Source organism: Euprymna scolopes, chromosome 36 (assembly GCF_053919585.1).
Source record: "Euprymna scolopes isolate OS-2025 chromosome 36, ASM5391958v1, whole genome shotgun sequence".
In the NCBI taxonomy this organism is placed as follows: Eukaryota; Metazoa; Mollusca; class Cephalopoda; order Sepiida; family Sepiolidae; genus Euprymna; species Euprymna scolopes.
Genome location: NC_136517.1, coordinates 4020001 through 4035111, shown reverse-complemented (window position 1 = coordinate 4035111; position 15111 = coordinate 4020001). Strand labels below are relative to the sequence as shown.

At 30.2% G+C, this 15111-nt stretch overlaps 1 protein-coding gene across 14 annotated transcripts in view; it reads left to right on the top strand.

The window, feature by feature from the left end:
• LOC145260287 (ral GTPase-activating protein subunit alpha-1-like) overlaps positions 1 to 15111 on the top strand; it is a 476501-nt gene that overhangs the window by 292299 nt on the left and 169091 nt on the right. For 8 of the 14 annotated variants that reach the window (XM_080118139.1, XM_080118137.1, XM_080118136.1 and 5 more), the window contains one exon: positions 9652 to 9801. The exons of 3 other annotated variants lie outside the window; for them this stretch is intronic. In XM_080118139.1, coding sequence (XP_079974265.1) covers positions 9652 to 9801 — 150 coding nt within the window. Of the gene's footprint in view, positions 1 to 9651; positions 10273 to 15111 lie in introns of those variants that run through there. 3 more of the 14 variants (XM_080118141.1, XM_080118133.1, XM_080118132.1) reach the window with 1 other exon arrangement.

Genomic DNA, 15111 nt, shown 5'->3' with positions numbered 1-15111 from the left:
ACAAAAAAGGAAACGTATATCCTTTGATTTCATATAATTAGAAAAAATAATTGGGAGGTAGAATCAAAACCACATACGCGATGTTTCTCGACGGATACTTTTCCAACGAAATAATTCAGACATTTGTTAAGTCTACCTTTCAAATAATACTTAAAAGAAAGATTGGATAAACAAATTTCAAGTTGTAAGGGGTTTATCTCCATGAGTAACTTAGAGATGGGGATATGGATATATTTGGCACAAAGAGGTTAACATGGACATTTGGAACCACTTCCATTAAATTTTATGCATAGAACTAAAATTTTATCAAAATCGGATATATTTGAAGTTTTTTTTTTGAGGGGGGGGTTATGCCTTCACAGCTCTCTTAGGGGTGCACTTAGAGATTCAGGAAAACTTCCATTGTCTTCCCTGGTAAATTTTACATAAGAATACATTTTTAGATTTTATAGATTCTCTAACTTTTTTTATATAGGGAACACACACACATCACATGTACATACATACATACATACACTCACATGCATATTGATTTTCATATATACAGATGATATGGCATGTGAAACGGATATATTTGTTGTAGTAGCTGAGTGGTTTTGGCTACATTAAGCGATAAATACAATTAAGTTGCCTTAATGAATGGGTGTTCATGGTTGTAGCTGGTAATATCCTTAGGTTTTCAGCATATCTTTCAATGTCTTCCTCAGATTGCTTTACCAATCTGTATTTATGGTTTACACCAGGCAAACATATTCTTGTGAGAAGGAACTCGACTGTATTCATATTCATTAAATCAACTAAATATACCCTTGCGTTATTTAATGTTTAATCACAATTATTTGAAATAGAAAGTGAACCTTGCGTTTACTTTTGGCAACCTTGTAACTCTTGCGCTTCCCTTATTTTGTTCTTTAATCCTCATATTGCATGAGTGATGTTTCTGACAAAGGGGGAAGAATTGCTGTTTTATGGATCAGAACTGTCTATATAAAACTTATTAGTTTTTGATCCCTTTTTTTAAATTTAGCTCTTTACATCAAGTGGCTTCATGACTTGTTTGGAGCGATTTCAAATGTACTTGATGCAACATCAAATTGGACACAAAAAAAAAGTCTTTATTCTCATTAAATGGTCTTTTTTAACTAGCGTCATTTTTATTGTTTTGCATTTCTAAGTTTTGCTAACTTTCTATAAAGTTGCATGTATTGTGGTTTATCTGATACACCTTTTAAAAAATATTTGATTTTTACATTTGGCAAAAGTTGTTTAATTTTTTATCGAAGCAGTAAAAGGCTTTTTTAATGTTCACTTATTGAATCTACTGTCATTTTGGGGACTGTCTGGTTTTGGTTTCACTCCTTCTTTTAAATATAATATTGAAAATTAAATTTAATTATTACTGTATCGTTTGGTCATTAAATTATTGCAACAAATTGTAGAACTATAACTAATTTTGCTATGACAATATTTTAACCTAGTTTTTATAACCATATTACTTGTAAAAAGCTTCCCAAACTTTCATGAAGATTTGCTAAGAATTTAAAGTCAGTTGAAATGATTTTCTCATTGACAGTTTAAATGTTTTGCAAATCTGGAAGAGTTTCCATATATATATATATATATATATATATATATATATATATATATATAGTTATCAACAGATACGTTTCACCGTATCTATGGCCCCTGTGGTTGACTATATTAAGGCTCGAACCGTTAAGCACAGAGATTATGATCGGGTGCCCATATCTTTACACTACGGAACCCCGGTTGAACCTGGGTACTATTTTTATCACTTAAAAGTTATGTCGATTTTTGTTAATTTTAAATTTGGTATGAATTATCTTCCCTTAAGTAAAATTAAAAGAAAACGAATGAATGTATGTGTATTTATATTTGTGTGTATGTATGTTTGTGTGTGATGTATGTATTTTTTTATGTCCAAAAATAGGATGCAATTATTCAGATCTAAGGGGAGACTACCTCTAGATTCCCCACAGGGAGATAATTCATACTGAATTTAATTATCATTGAAATTAATAAAAATCGGTGTGTGTGTACGTATTAAAAATTATTAACCAAAGCTTACAATGATTAACTTATTTATTAAGAAACTAAAATGCATTATGGTTGATTGAAATTTGTAATTATTTTTTTTAAATGGGCTTTTTACAAAGTTTGTTATAATTCTTTACACCATTGAATTTTACATTTCAATTAAATCTATAATTAAAAAAATATATATCTTGAGACAAACGCAAAGTCAAAAGGCGTGGTTGACGATTTTAGTATTTAATTAATCAAGTATTAATGTATCATAACTATAATGTCACCTGTGTCATGCCATGAATTTCTGTTGGTCTGTCACACTAAATTTAAAATAGCATTTTCATCCTCACACACACACACACACACACACACACACACACACACACACGTAAGAATGGTTTAATTTTCATTTGTTACTGATCTGCTTACAAAGTGCCAAGCACACTGAAATTGGGTCATTAAATTTAATTAGGTCATGCCAACACAAAGGTGCATTTTTTTTGTTTCCTTTTTGAGTTTTATTTAATTTTCTTTTTCATGTGAGCCTTTTAGAAGTGATTTCATATTTAATGAATTTCATTCTAGGCTCATTTTCATTGAAACTTCAAACTTTTTATTATTTTTTTATTATATTTTACACCCTCTCTCTCGCTCTCTTTCTCACCCTCTCTTTCTCTTTCTCTCTCACCCTTTCTCTTTCACCCTCTCTCTCTTTTTCTCTCTCACGATCTCTCTCACTTTTGCTCTCTTTTTCTCTCTCTCTCTCTCTCTCTCTCTCTCTCTCTCTCTCTCTCACACACACACACACACACACACACACACACACACACACACACACACACACACACACACACACACACACACACACTATTTCTATCCAAAGAATGGATACTTCTTAATCTCAAAACCTTTTTATATTTTCTTTTGTTTTTGTTGTCTTTTTATAAAACTTCCATTCTTTCTAATCTGACCTTATTTGGAGTTCATCTTTAAAAAAAAAAAGCAAAAACATTTTGAATAATATTTGAATGTAGACTTTCCCTTCACTACCATCACCTCAGCATCACAACCCCCTCCCCCACGCACATTATCTATTAGAGATGAGTTATTAAGATAACATTTTTTTTATACACCTCCTGCATTGTCATTATTCACCTTTTCTTGTTCAAATTTAAATAATTTTTTAGTCATCCAAAATTCAACTTTTTAAATCAATACATCGTTTTTTTTTTTTAATTAAAATGAATTATTTATCATTCAAAGATAAGAAAACATAAAAAAAAACAAATATTTACTTAAAAACATTTTTTAATTTTGAGGAAAGCCCCACCCCCCACCACCACCACTTCTTCCCTATTTTTATTTTATTTTCATTTCGCCAACAACCGAAAGCATATCTATCATTTGGTCATTAAATATTATCAATTTTCATATTTTTTTTTTATCTTAAATTGCTTAGGAATTTTTTTTAAATTAGGACATCTTATGAAATGTTAAAATTTAAATCCCATGAGACAATTTCATTTTTTTGTCAGTTTAAAAATTTTTTTTTTTATGGCTGTCACTGTGACCGGCAGAAAATTTCAAATAATTTGAATCCTTTAAAATTGTCATTTTTGGTGAGAATGAAAGTTTATAAAAAAACAAAAGAAAACAAGTATTATGGTTCATTTGATGAAACAAAGGATAAAGGTATTTCACAAAGGAGAAACAAGTATAAAATACGTGATTAATAATTTAGATTATTTGTATTATTCGCCCTATGGCTTTCATCTTGGATGTTATTATGTTTCGGCCGATGTAACCTCTGACGTTCCTCGGGTGCATTTTGTCAAACTCTAGAATCTGTATAAAATTTTGATCATGACTATTTAACGTTTCTGAATTTTTGAGATGACGATTGGTTATTCGTATTATTTGGATTCATTGGACTACTGTTCTCATTCTTGAATGTCATTTTTCACAATGTTTCGGTAGATGTAACCTCCGACCTTCTTTAGGTGTATCTTGTTGAACCCGGGAATGTTTCTATCGAACCTGGAAATTTGGACAGAATTTCAAATGGAACCCTTTATTTATTTCATGGAGATAGCATGCTCTCATTCTGTCAGCCATGACTGGATATTTGTGCAAAGTAATTCACATTTATATTTTTCGGTCATCCACACTGAGAATTGGAAAAATCAATTGTGAAAGTTATTTTCTCCTAAAGGTTTAAGGCTCAATTCTTAGTACGGGCAACCGAGAAATACAATCGGTAATTACTTCGGATCTCTATCCAGTCTTGACTGACGGAACGAGAGCATGCTATCTTTTTGAAATAAACCGTTCCGTTTGAAATTTGCCTAATTCTCGAGTTTAACAAGATATACCTGAGAAAGGTTGGAGGTTACATCAATCAACACATGAAAATGACATTCAAAATGGGAACAGTAATCCAATGACTCGAAATGATACAATTTAATTTACTAGTTTTGTTTTGTCGGCCATGACCGAGTAGACTTTTTAAGTAGTTTGTTATTGTATTCTTAGTATCGCCTGCATTGAGGATTGAACCATCAACCCCGAGATGACTATTTCTTAGAACTTTTATCCGTTGTGCCATGAGTTCTTGTAGATTACATAAAGATTCTGTTGGAAATTCTGTACAGATTCCCAAGTTCGGCATAAAGATATGAATTCGACAAGGTATACATAAAGAAGGTCAGAGGTTACATTGTCCAAAACATTGTGAGGATAACATCCAAGATGAGAAGAGTATTCCGAGTAATCCAAAAATGATGTTGAATTTATGGAAAAATTCATTTAATTCATTAAAAAAATAAGTAATTTTTTTTTCTAACAGTTTTTAAAATTTACAAGTGAAAAGCTAAAATCCTGGTTATTTTGCTGGTTATTTTTACCGTCTTGCTTTGATTAGAAATTTTGTGAAATTTAAACTAATTATATTAAAAAGGTCTCATTTGATAATGAAATTAAATGAAATTGTTTAAAATTAAATCCTAATTTAAACAGTTGTTTAGACACAAACATATGATGATGTTTGTTTTGCATGCTGGCATGTGTTGGATGGCTTTTTGAAATTGACTTCTAAACTAACCTTTCTCTAAGTTTTCATATATCCCTCTTTCTCTCAAATCCATCCTTATCCTTTCCTCTCACGTTCTACATCTACTGACCCAAGAACTCTCATCCATTCTTTCAATGTGACTGTACCATCAAAGTCTCCTGTTTTGCACACATTCCCTATACTGTTTATATTTTGTCTTTCTTTGGAGTTATCAGATCTAAGCTTGTCTTCAAGACTCAGAATAATCGTATCATTCTCCTATTATTTCTGTCCATGTAGCGCATGTCCTCAATCCTCACAAAATGACAAAATATTTTTTATACCACAATAAAATGTATTTACATTCAAACAACTTTTTTTCATCACTTGTTTCTTCTTGGATATTGTTTTGGAAAATATATCTTTTGTATTTTATATTAAAGAAAAAATAAAAATATTTTACTTCCCTGTACAGGGATTGAACTCACAATCTTCCGATTATGAGACTTTTACGTTAAATACATTCCTTTCAACATAGTTCCCTCCTCCCAGCACTTCTCATCCCATTTGCACTTCCTTATCAATTTTTACATCATATTTGGTATTGATTGGACAACCAGCATGCACACATCTTGTCATTTTTTGTTTTTTTATTAAAAAAATTTTTTTTTTTTCTTTTTAACATATTTGCTTGATTCGAAAATACTTTTTCTTTTGCTAACATCTCTAGCCGCATACTCTTCATTATTACTGCCCAGTTGACTCAACCCTACTTTTTCATGACATAACGTCTCTTATTGTCAATAGCTAGTTAACAGCTGTGGCATTTTCGCTCTCGCCACCAACATCAACAGATTCTATGCATTTCTGAAATTGTCTTTTCCCTATTATTGTTGATCCTGTGCAGTTCTAGGAGGTCCACCCTCCCAGGATTTGTGTTCTCTTTTTGAGAACGGGTTAGTTTATTGCTCATCATATGAGCCACTTCTGCTGGGGAATGTCAACGAAGCTGCCCAGGCATTTTTTTGCAGACCAGAGTGCTCCTACAGATAATATTAACAAAGTATGTGACCAATACAAATTTATGCTCGACATCATAAATACCTACAACGCTGTAGAGAAGGAAGCCATGTTACTTCTGCGATCCAACTGGCAAAACAGTGCATTTCAAAACCTTTTTCATGAACAAATTTCAATTACAAAATGCCGATGCAGTGATATGGTCATTATATGTTGACTCACTCTCTGACACGAGTTAGGGATGTGCATCATATTTTGACTATAAAAGCTAAGTTTCTTTCTAAGATTCTTTCCTTTAACAATTACAAAAAGCCTTCTCAACCACTGGCGGTCATGACTAATAACTTTGTACCTGAGAATTCTTCCTTCAAAATCCTTGGCTTAACATTCACAGGCAACATAAATTTGAGCAATTACATTGAGGATATTGCAAAGACTGCTGCAAAGAAGGTGGGTTCCATCTACCGTGCTAGAAAATTACTTGCACCAGAGAGTATCCTATATTTCTACAAAGCCACCATTCACCCATACATAGTGTTGTTGCCACATCCGAGCTGGTGTATCCATCACTAGTCTCTCCCTTTTGAACATAATCCAAAAAAGAGCCTTGAATCTAATAGGTCCTGCACTGTCAATTAAGTTCCAACTCTGTCTCATCACCACAATGTGGCATCCTCATGGCTGTTTTAGCAGTATTTTAATGGAATGAGCTCTGAACTCATCACACTTGTACTCCCTTAACGTACATACCTCTGAGAAACCTGTTTAGCAGCAAAATTCCACCCTTGCACAGGAGAGACCCCTAGATGCCAGAAGGCTTTCCAATCTAATAATTTCTTCCCTCGGACATCTAGACTTTGGAATTCTCTCCCTATTATCTGCTTTCTTGACTGTATTGACATGTAGAAGTTTAAATGTGATTTCAGCGGACATTTTGCTTGTCTACTCTAAACATGGTCCCAAATAGTAGCCCCTTATGCCCAAGTGGCAATATGCCTTGTTTGGGGGTGAACATAACTAAAAAAAATAATAATAAATGAAATAGTAAAAAAAAGAAAAATTAATGATTTTAAATAATTTTAATGCAGATCTGTAGGATTAAAAAAAAAAAAAAAAAAAAAAAAATCCAGAGTTTTTTTTTTTTTTTTTTTTTTGAACTGTATAGAATACTAGCTGACTTCCCCACTATTGGCCAGATGTCAAACAGGTTATAAAATAAATGCTATTTTATATTCAATATTTTCAGGCTAGACAAATCAGCAATAATTTGGGCAAAATGTAAACTTAATTTTATTTTTCCATTAATTTCCTTTAAAATGTGTAAAATGTAATAAATTCCAATTATTTACTTAAAAAAAAAATTAGGAAATAATTTAATTAAAAAAAAATTAGGAAATAATTTAATCAAAAAAAAATTAGGAAATTATTTAATTAAAAAAAAATTAGGAAATTATTTAATTAAAAAAAAATTAGGAAATTATTTAATTAAAAAAAATTAGGAAATAATTTAATTAAAAAAATGTCGACTTTTTTTTAAATTAAATTATGTTACAATATCTGATGATTGAAATAAATGTGAATCAATTTTAATGACATTTGTTTATTTGTTCACATTACATTTAAATTTCTGCATGTTGACACAGTCAGGAAGAATGGAGGAAATTCCAAAAACAAGCAGTCTAAGGAAATAAGCTATTAGAGTAAAATGTTCTCCAGTATTTGATAACCTTTACAATGAAGGCGTGGGATTTTGCTGTTAATTGGATTTATCGGAGGAGGTTCAAGTGCAATAAGTTTGTTGGAACACATTCTGTGGAAATAATTCACTGTTCTAACATACCTATCACTGACGGTAGAAGAAATTTTAATGCTATTTTTACTCTCTCTGTTTGCATATAGTTTTTGTCACATTATCGATAACCTGAGAAAGCCTTCTTCCTTCCAGAAGATTAATGCCTTATACTAAGCGGAAACTATTATTTTCTTTACTAGAGAGCTCAGCCTATAAATAGAGGCATATATATATATAGTCATCCACAGACAGCTGATTTGTCAACTATGACTCATCAGTGTGGTTAGAGGTAGCAATTGTAATCATACTGAAATTCAAAACCTTGCAAGTTAAATCAGTCAAACCTGTTTGCTGAATTGTTTTGTTAAATTTTTTTTTATCTTTGTTCTTTCCACTTTCAATCCAATACGTGATAACCATTGACGGCCCATGACTTTGGATTTTCATGCAGCTCTTCTAAGAATTTTGTAAAATTTAAATTTTGGATAAACCCTTTTTCATTTTTTTAAGTAAAAAATTCTTTACTTTATTCAAATATTAAAAAAAAAAAAATGATTTTTTTGCTTGGATTTAATATTTTAACCTACGTAATTCATTCTGCAAAATAAATAAATTCATTAAAATAGCATAAAAAAAATATTTTGTTTTATTATAATATTTCAACTGTAAAAAGTTTTTATTTGAAAAAAAAAAACATAAAAATCATTGAAATATTAAAAAAAAAAAAAAAAAAAAAAAAAAAGTAATTTTGTTTCATTTTAATATGCAGGGTGCTCCAAAAGTCTTCAGCACATTTTGACTGAATATCTCGAGAATTGTTAACGATATAAAAACGCATCTGGTCTATTCAGAAAGCTTACAATAAGTTTTTCTTGGGATTTTCAAAGATGTTCAATGCGAGCACCATTAGTCACACGACATACATCAAGCCGATAATCCAGTTCTTGCCAAACATGTCGCAGAATTGCCCTGCCAATGGTTGCTACGGCTTCTGTTATTCAGACCTTTACCTCATCCATGTCTCTTGGAATGGGAAGCATTCCCTTCACAAATCTCCACAAAAAAAAGATTTTTTTTTTGTGAAATGCACATTGAACAAGTGTCCATGATTAAGTTTTTGCAAATTCGAGCATACAAAACTCCTTTTCTTGTTGAGTGAACACCATTACTGAATCTGAAAAGAAAAAAAAAAAAAATCCGTAACAAAAATTGAATGCTTTGAAACGGTATCACTTTCATCTTACTACCATTGATAGTTAAGCAGATGTGAGGAATTGAAATGTGCCCAAAACTTTTGGAACACCCTGTATTTAATGTATATTTTAACATATTTAAGAATATCATATTTGTAACTCCCCTCTTCCGCCACCAATAAAAGTAGCATTAAAAGAAGCAAAAATATTAAAGTTTTAATAAATTAACTAAAAAAATAAAATATTATAAATTATAATTTTTAATAATCAATAAAACATTTAAATTGTAAGAAAATTTTCATTGGAAACTTGAAATTTTTTATTAAAAAAAAGGAAAAAAAATTATTTTCATTGGCAAAACGCAATATGAAAAAAAAAAAACATGCTGCAATTTCACAGCATCTCCTGATGAGCCGCCACTGGTGATGATACTAAATTGGATCGTGTGTGTATGCCGCTAATACCAGCACTTCCACCACTTTTACCACTACTCATCTGTTTCTCTCTCTCTCTCTTTCTGTTTTTTTTTTCTCCAAAACCTATTTCAGCTGACCAGTCGACATCTGCCACAAACGCTGCTTCTCCTGCTGCAGCGGCGGCTGCTGCAGCGGACATTTCAGCAGTCAACTGCGATTCCTCTGTCAAGTTGTCCGCAGCCTCTTTTTCGCCTTCCCAAGTCTCCGCTCGCCAGTCCAGAGGTAGGAAGGCACAATCTGCACTTTGGCATAAAGGATTTGACAATCTAATCTTCTTTTAGTAAATCTTTTCTTTTTTTTTTTTTCTTTTTTGGGAAAAAAAAAAAAAAAAAAATATGCTTAAAAATTTTTTTTCTTCATTTTATTTTCAAAGTAGTATAACTTTGTAGAACCACCACCACTACTACTACTACTACTACCATTGTTCCTACTACTACTAATGATTTAAAATTTAAGTTTACTGACACTATATATATATGGAAGAGTATAAGAAGGCTGTAGCAATGCAGGGAATGGAGTGTTAAAATGATGTGATGTATGGATAAAAATGGAGAAACAAAAGAGGGCATTGTAGACCTTGTTTTTTTTTTGTTTTTTATTTCTATTTTCATATACCCATTTATTTTCCAGATCAATCATAAATACAAAACAGTAAAATCATAAATACAAAACAGTAAAATCATAAATACAAAACAGTAAAATCATAAATACAAAACAGTAAAATAGACACTGATTGAAATAATCGAGATGGTAAAAGTCTTTGACATTTCAAGAATATAATCTCTTTTTAGAAAGAAAGGGACCAAAAATGTTTATACCCCCCACCCCCCCACCCCTGCGAAAATATCGTAAAAATGGAACCAAAGCTGAACTACCTACTCATTACTGGTTCTGGTTTTACAATATTTCCCCCCCCCCTTCTTTTGAAAAAGTGGTTATATTCTCGAAATATCAAAGATTTCTACCATCCCAGTTATCTCAAACAGTAAGTCTATTTTACTGTTTTGTATTTGTGATTGATCTGGAAAATAAATAGATTTATGATTAAATAAAAAAAAACTAAAAAAACTCTACAAGACCCTCTTTCATTTGTCCATACGTTATATCATTTTAACACCCGGTTTCCTGCATTGCTATAGCCTTCTTATACTCCTCCACATTTATTTACCAACAATGTTTCAAGCAAACTACCTTTCCCTCTCTCGTATATATATATATATATATATATATATATATATATATATACATATGTATATATATACTTTTTAATAGTAAATACAAAGTCAAGTATGGCATTACTGTTACGAAACATCCTATCTTAAAATCGTTAAGCCATGAAATAAAGACTTATGGGACACACAGAAAAAGGATACCATGTTTAAAAATGTTAATTATGGACAACAACATCTTGTAATAACAAAAAAAGATTATTCTGACTATGGAAAAAGTACAGAGAAAGTTCCCAAGGATTTTTGAATCCATAAGATTGGAGGGAAACTAAAATTAGATATCATAACCTCTTTTATTGGGCGTATTTATATTGAGTTTAATTGCAATGAATTCGGAGCACATTCTATGGAAATAATCCACTGTGCCAACAAACCACCAACAGTAGAACAAGATAGAATGTGGGGTAATCAAAGCCCATAACAGGACGAAAGAGTTAACATTTGAAGTCTTTTATTGAAGATTTTCAGTTTGCAGATATTTTTTTTTTTTGTTAACACTTTCCATTCTGAAAAAAAAAAAAAAAATTTCTGAAATGGAATTCTAACCTATAAAATTATTTCAGCTGAAGTTAAAACTATTATCCCTTACATATATTTTACATCTGGATTTTGAGTTTTTAAGTATTTTTTGTAGAAAGAAATCAAAATTGAATTTTATTAGGAACTATTGTTTTTTGTGATGATTAATAAAAACAAACAAAAATGTTGAAACTTTGTATAATGATGAAAAATGAGTTTGAATACACAAATTATAAAGAAAAAAAATCATTTTATGTAGAAAACGAAATATGAACTCTCTTATAAATATGATGCTGGGTACATGTGATACGTTTTAGAAATCAAGAGTCTATACATTCAAGATCAAATTTACACATTATGGTATGGAGCAAAACAGTTCACACAAAGAATTTACATTGTACCTTTGGCAATAAGTTGTTTGCGATTGCAAGACTCCTTCATATCGGTTCATGCATTATTGAATAAATAAAATTGAAAAATAAAATTATTGAATAAATAAAATTTTAGCAAATTTCACAAGAATTTTTAAAAGGATTTCGACAAATCTTGGGGTGAAATTGATGAATACAGATGATTTTTTTTTTAAGAATAATTATGCAGTAATCAGTACAATTATGTTATCTTATAGATTTTAAAAAGAAACTTTTTAGTGTCTTATTTATAGGACAGTGGGGCCTAATGGGTTAAAATGTCAACACACTAGTTCTCGTTAAATTACCAAAGTTAAGCAATGTTGATCCTTGTCAAAAGCAAATGAGTGACCATTTGGGAATATGAAGCGTTGTATGTAGGAAGATGTTAACACCTCCCTGCAAGAACTGCAAAATCCGAACGTCATCATTCGCCCTGACCAGAATATACATGCAACTGGGAACCACTTGTGAATTTGATGTTCCTTTGACACTGTCCTGTGGAAGAAGCCAGTTCAACCTGCCTAGGGTGAATGCCACTGACATGACATTGGGTTAAAGCATTAGTACATTCAGTTTTAATTTCTTCATCCAAATTTGTTATATCTTGTAAAAGTTTTATGTTGTAATGTTTTTAAAAGTTTCCTTTTCATATTGTTAGCAGTATACAAAAAAATACCATTTTGGCTGAGAAATTCATTGGTGCAACATAATTATTATACAGAATTGCAGCTGAAATAAATGTTCGTTTGAGGCAATGTGAGTGAAGTGTGTGCCTCACAAAGGATATCTGCAGACGGACTGGAAATCTTGTCTCCGTTAAAATACCTCAGATGTTACATCTCTCGTCCTGTTTATAGGGATGGCCTTGGGAGGTAATCCAATTGAATCTTTTCAAATTTAACGTCACATCCATGGACACTTGTTTGTTAGTATTCCAAAAAACTGCAAGTGATATATGATTGCTCACTTCAAAGAACATGGGGATTTCTTTACTGATTGATTAATCATTCGGACGAGTTTCAGGAACATGTCAATCAGTAATTAGTGTAAATATATTTTTAGAAATAATACAAACTGATTTCATGTTTATTGTATAAACCACATGGACACTATTGGGAACTTTCAGATGAGATTTTTATTTTTAAAAAAATCTGAACTTACTGGCCGTTTTGTTAATGTAGTACAAAAAAAAAACAATGATTAAAACAAAAAGATTTTTTAAAATTTACTTTTTAAACATTAAAGAAAAACATTTTTTTATAATTAATGTTTAATTGGGATTGTACATTTTTCTTTTATTTCTTTTTTTACACAGTGTTTTTATTGAGATCCCCACGGGGGACATAAATAAAAATAATGACATGTAGTAGATTCTTTGTACCTTTTTTTTTAATAATTGAACCATTATTCATGTTTCATATTTTATTTTTTTTTGTAGACGCATATTCACCCACAACCACCATCACTTTTTCAAACCTTAACCCTCTCCCCTCATTTTTTGCTTGCTCACATCCACATGTAAATCACACGCGCGCGTACACACGCATATATATATATATGTATATATATATATATATATATATATATATATATATATAGAAAGAGAGAGATATCTACAGCAAAAAATTATTTCTGAGATAGTTTCATAAACTTTTTGAGTTTAGTATAATTTGTTTTTCATTTTCTTTCCATCATTGTATATATGAATTATTGATTTATAATTTTTTTTTTACTCTCAATATCTGTTGCAACAAAATCCTATTGTGTTTACTTCCTAACAAAGCAAAAGTGTAACAAAAAAAACAAAAACAACTTAAAAAAATATCTTTACTATTTTGTTGTAAATATCTTTATTTTTCTCAACTCATCTTCATGGTTGGATTGGAATTGTTAAAAAAAAAAAAATCTTGAACAGCTATTACATGCTGCAATACCTGTTATTATGATAACACTTTATTTTGATTAGGAGCTGGGACATTATTTCATTTTTTTTTTTTTTCAAGTTTTGACTTAGCAAATATCTTAATTTCATTTTTTCGAATCCTAATTTATTTTGGGGTGGAAAATTATTTGGATTCCTATTCTCGCCTTTGTTATATTCAAATTTCCGAAAATGTAACTGCATAAAAATGCGTCGTGTTGAACTTTAGAACCTTCTCATTGAACTTGTGAACTTTTATGCTTAACTTCGTAACCTTGCTGAAATTTTGAACTGAACCCATTATTTACCACAGAGTAGTTCTTATTCAGTCAGCCATTTATTGAACAGCAAGATCAAATAGACTTTTCTTTATATTTAATCTGACTATGTTCAATAAATGCTATTCTTGACAAAGTTTTATAATTCTTTCGTGTATTTTTTTTTTCTTTTTTGAAAAGAGAATTTTCTCTAGGAAAATTTTCTTTTAAAAAAAATGATGCAAACATACTAATGAATTAAATATATTTTTTATTTATTTATAAAAAACGAATCAGTTCTTTATTCTAGGAACAAAGAAAAACATAATTTTTAATAAACTATGAAAATAAGTGCATTTGATTCTTTCCGCGTGCATATCCACACTTTTTCATTAAATTATAAAAATATTTTTATTTTTTGTAATTTTAAAATAATAAATTTTCACTTTGTATCAAAATTTTAAAAACAATAAAATTTCTTTTTTTTAGATTTTAAATAATACTGTTTATGAATGAAAACCACTGATTTAAAAAAATTTTTTTTTTTTTTTAATTAAAAAATTTTCAAGTTAAAACTAAAATGGAGTACTAGTAATGTCGAATGTGAAAGAGATGTTTAAAATATTGTTCACGCATTGGAATAATCAATTCGTTTTTTTTATATTAAAATATTGATTCACGTTAAAATGAATCATTTACATCACCAGTTTATTCTTGGATCAAGGGAAATAACTCCTCAATGATATTGGCTTCATGGCTCAAAATCGTCAAAATTAGCTGATTGATCCTAAACTCATTGCGACTTCATTAGGTTTCTGTTCATTTCTTTTTCCTTGATAGTGTGATTTTAAAAATCCGAGTGATAAAGATTTATTTTGTCTTAGGAACTTAACCTGTTTGAAAGGATTTGGTGTTGTTTACAAAATTGAGAACTTTAGATTTTCCTACAGGACACCAACTGATGCTTTAAGCAACTGTGTGGTAGTGCAAAGCATTTTTAAGGCAGTATAGGCAGATGAATAATTAAGGAGTATATGTTATGACTAACAACTGTATATGTAATATAATGTTATGACTAACAACTGTATTAATCAGGAAAGTAGGAAGAATAAAATCTCCCCTAGTTGTTAAATAAAATCAAATCTTAACAGGAATATAAATTTTTTTTCTGCAAAAAACTTAACTCATTAAAT